An 8268-nucleotide genomic window follows, 5' to 3' on the forward strand; every position below is an offset into this window, starting at 1 on the left:
TGGCAGCTCCCCACCTCCAAAATACACAATAGATCAATGTTAGCAGTATGACATTAAGTACATAAAGTGAGCCTCAAATGATTACATGCCTTTTTATAAAGTTAAAAAGATCTAAAATGAAACAATTCCCAATGAACATGAAAAATACAGTAATACTTTACAGTAAATGAATACTTGTTAAATACTCATATTTAACTTATTCCTCAAATAACAAAAAGTAAAGCAATGATCCCTGTACCCCAAATTCCTTTTAAAATATATTACTACCTCTACAAATGCTTTGAGAGGAAAGGAACAAAACCTCCAAATTTTTACAGTCATCGAACAGCGGATTATCTGAAAATGTTAACAATATGTGGCAGACACATTGTGAGAGGGAAAAATCAAGATTTTTAACCACATTCCTTGTTTCAAAACTTTCCAATGTCTGTCTCTACAGAATCTCTGTCATTAATTAAAACCAACTTGTTGAAGCATCTGTGATATATCAATATTAGACAGACTATTAAGATATTTTATTTTCAAAGGAAAAGTGTAAATGACAAATGCTCTGTTTGTATCTGTATGTAAGTGTACATTGCTGTGACCTGGAGTTAACTAAAAAAGTGGAAGATAAAATTTTACAAAATGTATACAAATACTATATATATATTACTACCTCTAATTTAATGATTCCTAGCGCTTTATTCAGGAAAGGGACTAACCTGTTAAACAAAGATCAAAATCACCTGCCCACCTGTTATGGCTGAGGGAAGCACTGACGGGTGTAGGTACCACAGTCTGTAACCCTTCTCCTTCTATCTCAGTACCAAGAAGACAGATGAGCTGGAGATCTGGTAATCCCACACAGTTTACTTCATGCCAACTTTTACCTGAAAGTGCATCATTGAATGAACAATAATGTTTATCAAAAATAAAAGATAAAAATTCCAAACACCTACCTAATACTCAGCTGAGCAAACATCGCTTATAAAGCTATGTCTCCTTATCATTCTAGTATTTTCTGTTACCCAGTAATTCCCAATGTAAAGGAATAAAGAAATCACAACAGTGACAAAATTAATAGCGAATGTATAAACGCTATATGCCAACCCAACTCCTCATCCCCCCACCACCGCCCTAATAACAAAACAATAATAAAACAAATACTTACTCTCCATGAGGTCCAGGTAAACCAAGAATGCTATATAAACTTGGGTGGCATCTCCTATATCTAATTCCATCATTTCTAAATACTGAAAATCAAAACGTAATTGTCAATAGAGAAGGAAGAATCTCTTAATATTTTCTTTCAATCAACAACTATTCATTAAATAGATAATATATAAGACTCTCTTATAGGTATAGTGGGAGCTACATGGCAATTAGCCCTGATCCCTATCTCTAAAAAACTTATGGATTGTTAGGGTATGCAATTGTAGGTAAATAAAAATACATGACAGTAAGTGACTAAAAACCAAGTGAGTGGAATAAAAAAACATGACACAACAGGTCAAAGGAGCTCCACTCAGGTGGCTTGGTTGGTGAATGTTTCCTGGCAGAGATGGGATGCAAATTGGGCCCTGAAGGACTTGTCGTGTATGATTTGAATAGAGAAGGTAGAGTAACAGTGTGAGTAATCACACAAAGGTGGGAATAAGCAACACATATTCAAGGGCCTATAAAGAAACCTATCTGCCAGGAGTAGAGACATTTTTTAATAGAACTTTTGTTGGCTCATGTTAGTGGGAGCCTCTATTTCCCTGGTCTCTTATTTGCCTGTGGAGAAAGTCTGCAAGAAGACCACTCCTGGCCTCCATCCCCACCCCTGCTCACTCAAGAGTAGGGAGTTATTTAATTGTTGGTTTTTAAAGGAACAAGCAAGCTGCTGCTGCTTTCAGACTTGTTGGTCAGCACTGAGCAAACATTCTTCAGGAGCCTGCCCCTGCAAGAGAAGCCTGAGGTATTCGAGCTATGTCAGTGACTAGGTGGGGAAGCAGGGACAATGCAGAAGTGAGGCGTCAGCAGACCTGCCTGGGTGCAGATCTGAAGTCACACTTCCCCATCGGAGTCCTCCTAAGTGTGCACAGGTACAGGAAAAGAGGGGTGTTATTAACTGTCCTCCTCAAACCTTAAACGTGTTTGAAAATGACACTGAAAAGGCAATTGGGGACCAGGTGGCAAGGTCTTGATGGTCAAGCTAATAGTTTGAATTTTACCCATAAGGAAATTCTCTAAGCATGGGAATAATATAATCAAAATGGTGTTTGAGGATGATAAATCTGATACTGCGTTACTGGATCGACCTAAGTAATTTTCAAACTGAATAATACAAATGCAGAACTGAAAAATCAAACAACCAATATAAATAGTAACATGAAATCTAGAAGAAGTTTTTAAAATTTGTTACTGTTGTTCCACTTATTAAACACTTAGGTAATGTTTACTATATGTCAAGTGCTTTACCAATATTAACTGATTTAATCCTGTAACAACCCTATAAGGTTAGTACTATTCTTATCCCCATTTTACAGATGAGAAAACTGAGAAACAATGAGATAAAACAACTTGCACCAAAAAAAAAAAAAAAAAAAAATCACAAAGCTGGTGACAGAGCCAGGATTCAAACCCAGGCAGTCTAACTTTGAGTTCATGCTCCTAACCACCATGATCCCTCTCCATGTTTTGGTTCTTTTATGGCACTGAATAACACCTCCATGCTAGTGTTTGTTTTTCTCACCTTGAGGGGAAATAAGGGGATCAGAGCAGGAGGATAACATCAAGCAAGAGAAGATGAAAAGATCTTCAAATTGTTCCTTTTCTGGACTGTTTTTAGATTATTATCTATGAAATATTGCTCTCAAGCAGAAGACTGCAATTCTACTAAAGTTACTAGACCAAAGTATCTAGTCCCTGATAATACTACAAAAACCCTCATATCCATTCACTATCCGTTCATTGTTTGGGCCATGACTGGTACAGGGCAGCAATTTGCCAAGCACAGGCAAATGAGGATTGTGCCTAAACCTTAACCATTGTAGACTACTACATCTTATCCATGGCCCACAAACTGTTTTGCTTGGTTACTGTGAGTATTAAATGAGACCATCCCCAGAACGAGCCCTACACAGCAAAACTCAGATTAGTGGAGTGGTTACTATCTGGCCTTGAGGGGGCAATGTATTCAATGTTGTTCCCTCCAGCTAAGAATGGTCTGAGGGAGGGGGAAGGGGGCGCTGTCAGAACAAGAGTTCAACTCCTTTAAACAAACAAAAACAAGGTTGCCTGCAGCAGGCGGTGAGCATAAAGGATCCCCTTCGGTGAGGTTCGCGCGTAAACGGCGATCCCATGCGGTTGGGAGTCAAGGGCCCAAAGGGGAGCACGGCCCGTGGGTTCCGCCTGGGGTAGAGGCCTGGACCGGCGCCCTGCTCCTCTCGCGCCTCCTGACCTTAGGGTGCGTGCCCATCCAGGCGTCCTCGGGGGCCCATGAGAGGGCGCCGCCGCCGCGATCGCCGCTCGGGCGCACATCGCTGCAGCCCGCGGTCGGCGGGGACTCGCCGCTCTCCTCCATGCCCTGCTGTGCGGTGCGCCCGTGGTGCACCGCGCTGCGCTCTCCGCGCCCGGCCAGAAGCAGAAACGCGCGCGTTTGGGTTCCGCTTCCCAGTCGTCCGCTGCGCTGGCGCGGGAGAGCTCAGATGCTGGGAGGACAGTTCTCTCAGACCCATCTTCAGACAAACATAGCTAGAACCTGGGCAAACGCACTCCCCTTTCGGTCTGCGCTTATTCAAATCTGGGCAGATAATAGCGAGAAGAAGGTTCAAGGATACCCCGAGTCCAGAAGCCCTTAATTCTCCTTACGTCAGCGCTGTTTGCAACTCTGCTGAGAAAGTGGGGGAAACTTAAGGCTTCTTTGCCCTGACATGTAAGCTTAAAGTGTAGAAGTGGATGAGATCTCCAGAGAAGAAAGTGGAAAGGAGAAAGACCAGACTGCCAAGGACCTTATTTTTAGGGTGGACCGACCTTTCAGGATTAGAGGAGCAAGAGTAAACACGAGTTGTTGAAAGTAAACAGGAGCAGTCAGAAAAGTAGGATGCAAACCAGCATAGCATAAGCATGTGACGTGGAAGTCAGGGCCGAGGAGTTTCAATCAGGCAGAGTAGGACATTTTAAGCATTTACCTAAATCCCTAAAGTGAAATGGGGGGACGCTAGAAGTTGCTCTTATGCTTTCACAGTATCCCTCTTCCTGAAGTGTTGAGAATAGACCTTAGGGGTCAAGGGTGGAAGCAGGGACTGGTTAGGGGGTATTGCATTAACCAAGGCAAGAAGTGACTCTCAAGAGTCAAAGTACCAGGCAGGGATAGAACTTCTGCTTCCAAATATGACAGACTAAGACCCTACTGGACTATCCCCCAGCAGAAAACATCTAGAAAAATGGGACATAATAGAAAAAGCAACTACCAGAATGCCCTGGAATGCGAACAGAAACATGACTCTGGTGGGGAGGGCAAGCTTGCTTGGAGAAGGGCAGTTGAGGAACCATAAACGAAAGTTGCCCTTTCCTTGGAGTTTAGCTTGGAGCTAAGTGCAGTCCAGGAGGCAGGCTCTTTGGCAGCAGGGGTGCATGTGGGAAAACTCCCAGTTTTTCTTTTCTGGAGAACCAAAAATGTGAAGCCAGGAAACTTTGAATGCTGAAGAAATTAAGAAATCCCAAAAGGGCAGGAGCCAGAGAGAGGATCCCCTAACTCTGCTCACATCTCTGACAGATCCTGAACCACCTGAAACAGAATTAAAAAACAAAAGATCTGAACTGAGACTAGGGCTATCCTCAAAGAAACAGAGTGTACAGTTCAAATTTAGCCGAGAAAATAACCTGCTAATGCAAAGGAAATAACACTCATCATAGAAAAGTAATAGAATCCAGAACCTCCACAACTTATTATTCATAAAGTCCAAGATATGATTCAAAACTACTGACAAATGAAAATCAAGAAAGTGGATCACATTTTGTAAAATCTGACCCTGAGATGAATCAGATGTTGAAACTGACAGATAAAGATTTTAAAGTAACTCTTATAACTATCCTCAATGAAGTAAAACAAAACATATTTTCAGTGAATGAAACTCTTAGGGACAAAAAAAAAAATCTCATCAGAGAAAAAGAAGAAAGAATCACATGGAAATTCTGGACCTAAAAATTAAAGTTTCAGAAATAAAAAAAATTTCACTGGTTGGATTTAACAGCCAAATGGAAATTACAGAGGAAAAAATTAAATGAAATTGAAGGTAGAGCAGTCATCCAAGAAATCATCCAAGATGAACAAGGAGAAAAATGATTTTTTAAAAATAAACAGAGCCTCAGAGACCTGCCATATGATATCAGTCAATCCAACATACATGTAAATGAAATACCAGAAAGAGAAAAGAAATAGAATGGGACGGAAAAAAATGGAAGAAATTAAAAATTCCCCAAATTTGATGAAAGAAATTTGCAGGTACAAAATGCTAAATGAATACCAAGTAAAATAAACACAATGAAGTCCATGCTGAAGTCAAGCTGTTTAAAACCAGATAAAAAGCTTGAATGCATTTTTAAAAATGCGTTACATATAAGGAGAAGTGCATGAAGATTCATAAATTGCCCTAGAATGTATTACATTTGAATGAAGTCATTAACCTTTGTCTCTACAAGCAGCTGCTAAGCCCTAAAGAAGCAAATGACACTGAAATTAGTAGGTTCCTTGAAGCACTGAGCACTGACACTAATTTAAGTAATTAGAGGTAAGTAGATCTTTCTCTCTCACCTCTAAAGATCCCAATCAGTTCAGGTGGTGGTACTTATAGAAGCATTTAAGACTGTTCTGTTCCTCATATGAGGAAAGGGGAAATTTTATAAATCAGTAAGGAGATCCAGTGGAATTAGGTACTATGTGAACAAAGCTCAGACATCTTCAAGGGAAGATTTCCAACTTCAGGAAAAAAAAAAAAAAGGTGTATGGGACAGGGAGGTTAGGGAATCCCAAAAGTATACAGAAAGAACCATAAACTGAAAAAAAAAAAAAAAGCAACAGGCTAATGCTATCCTTTGGCAAATAGATGAAATTCTATTGCTTAGAAAAAGCATGGTATATTTAAGCATAAATATTAAATGCTTCTGACTTTTGATGTCATCATCTATTATAAAGAGTTGAAGAATGAAAATAAAATGTCTTTTGCCATTCGTATTAAACAATGGAAACATAAATAAGTCTTGGTGATTGGAAATGGTTAAGAAAGAAAACAAAATATTTAGGAACACTTAACCTAGTGTTTAAAGTATAGTCAAAATGTCTGTTGTGACAATCTAGAGTAAAATCCACCAAGGACAGGTTAGAGTTTCAGCTTCTGATAGACTGAAGAATTTCTCCTTTTATAAATGCTTCAATGGTTCACTATATCAGAGAACCAAAGTGGTTAGGAAAAACGCTAGATAAGTAACAAGTAAAATTCCCCCTGAGTATACTGGGTGAAATCAAATTCAGTGTAATCTGGCACTTGCTCTACCGATTTCCCATGTTGATATCTGAGCCAGACCATTTTATTCCTACCAAAAAGTCTGTAATGTTTAGGCAGAGACATTAATTCAGTTAGAGTCTTCAGAGGAAAAATGAACTTTGAATTGTGATACGAATGTTTAGTGTGTTAAAAAGAAAAAGCTTTGACACAGTATTGTGTAAGACAATGATCTCAAGCTGAAAAAATGTAGGCTAGCATTCTGGATCAGCTTTTAATTCACTGATTGTAAGAATGTTCTTATATATCTCATTCCTTCTTTTGTACACAAAGCATACAATTCCCCATTCTCTGTGTTTCCAGGAGAATAGGTGAGATGTTTATACTTAAAGTAAAATATTTAGAATGCTATGATATTTTACTATTCATATGTATGAGCATGTATGAAGAATCTCATACATATAGAAAACAATTCAGAATAATCAAAATATGTTCTCTCCAACTTCTCATAAATTTAAGAGTGCAATCTAAATTCCCCGTTTAAAAAATCAGAATATAGTATATTTAATTTTAAAAAATACTGCTTACCTTTGGGAAAAAACCAACAAAAATAAGGTACCTAGAATAAAAATGAGCAAACCCTTTATGGAGAACATTATAAATGTTATTGAAGCTCATTAGAGAAGTATATCTGTCCATTAATTTAGGTCTTCTCTAATGAGCTTCAATAACATTTATTGGTCAGTTTGGGGCAAATTGCCATCTTTATAATACTGATCTATAAATTGTATAAACTGTAAATTTCAATCACAGTCCCAACAGGGATTTTCTAATACTCGATAAACTGATTCTGAAATGTGGGCATAAAGGGCCCAAAATAACCAAGACCCTTCTGATGAACAAACTGAGGGAACTTATAAAGGTCTGTAATTAAGAGTATGTGAGGGCTTCCCTGGTGGCGCAGTGGTTGAGTCCGCCTGCCGATGCAGGGGACGCGGGTTCGTGCCCCGGTCCGGGAGGATCCCACATGCCGCGGAGCGGCTGGGCCGGTGAGCCATGGCCGCTGGGCCTGCGCGTCCGGAGCCTGTGCTCTGCAACGGGAGAGGCCACAACAGTGAGAGGCCCGCGTACCGGAAAAAAAAAAAAAAAGAGTATGTGATATTTCTACAGGGGTAGATAAACCAACAGAATCAAGTAGAGAGTCATACAAATATGGACAGAGATGACATTGCAGACACAATGCAGGGTTGAGGCAATGAATACATATATGTATACATATATATGTACGTGTATATTCATATATATTCATATACATATACATGTATGTATAAAAAGAAATTGGATCCCTAATTGCACCATAAACAAAATCTGATTTCTTCTTTTTTCCCCACTCTTTTTAAATTGAGGTATTGCTTGATTTACAATTTTGCATTAGTTTCAGATGTACAACATAATGATTCAATATTTTTATACATTATACTCCATTTAAAATTATTATAAAATAATGGCTATATTTCCCTGTGCTGTACAATATGTCCTTGTGCTTATTTATTTCATGCATAGTAGTTTGTATCTCTAAATCTCATACCCCTATCGTACCCCTACCCCCTTCCCTCTCCCCACTGACAACCACTACTTTGTTCTCTGTATCTGTGAGTCTGTTTCTGTTTTGTTATATTCATTTGTTGGTTTTATTTTTTAGATTCCAAATATAAGTGATAACATATAGTATTCATCTTTCTCTGTCTGGTTTATTTCACTAAGCATAAGACCCTCTAGGTCCATCCATGTTGTTGCA

The 8268-nt window shown here is 39.0% G+C and overlaps 1 protein-coding gene across 1 annotated transcript; it reads right to left on the reverse strand.

Moving 5' to 3' along the window:
* Positions 1-736: 736 nt before the first annotated feature.
* LOC114890380 (tRNA-splicing endonuclease subunit Sen15-like) lies at positions 737-3574 on the reverse strand (the record flags this gene model as incomplete). Its single annotated transcript, XM_029213758.1, has 3 exons — positions 3428-3574; positions 1154-1235; positions 737-872 (listed from the first exon to the last, which is right to left on the reverse strand). Coding segments are annotated over exons 1-3 (341 nt in total), but the record flags the coding sequence as incomplete, so codon positions are not given.
* Positions 3575-8268: the final 4694 nt, after the last annotated feature.

Source organism: Monodon monoceros, unplaced genomic scaffold (assembly GCF_005190385.1).
Source record: "Monodon monoceros isolate NGI ecotype Baffin Bay Population unplaced genomic scaffold, NGI_Narwhal_1 Contig5582_ctg1, whole genome shotgun sequence".
NCBI lineage: Eukaryota > Metazoa > Chordata > Mammalia > Artiodactyla > Monodontidae > Monodon > Monodon monoceros.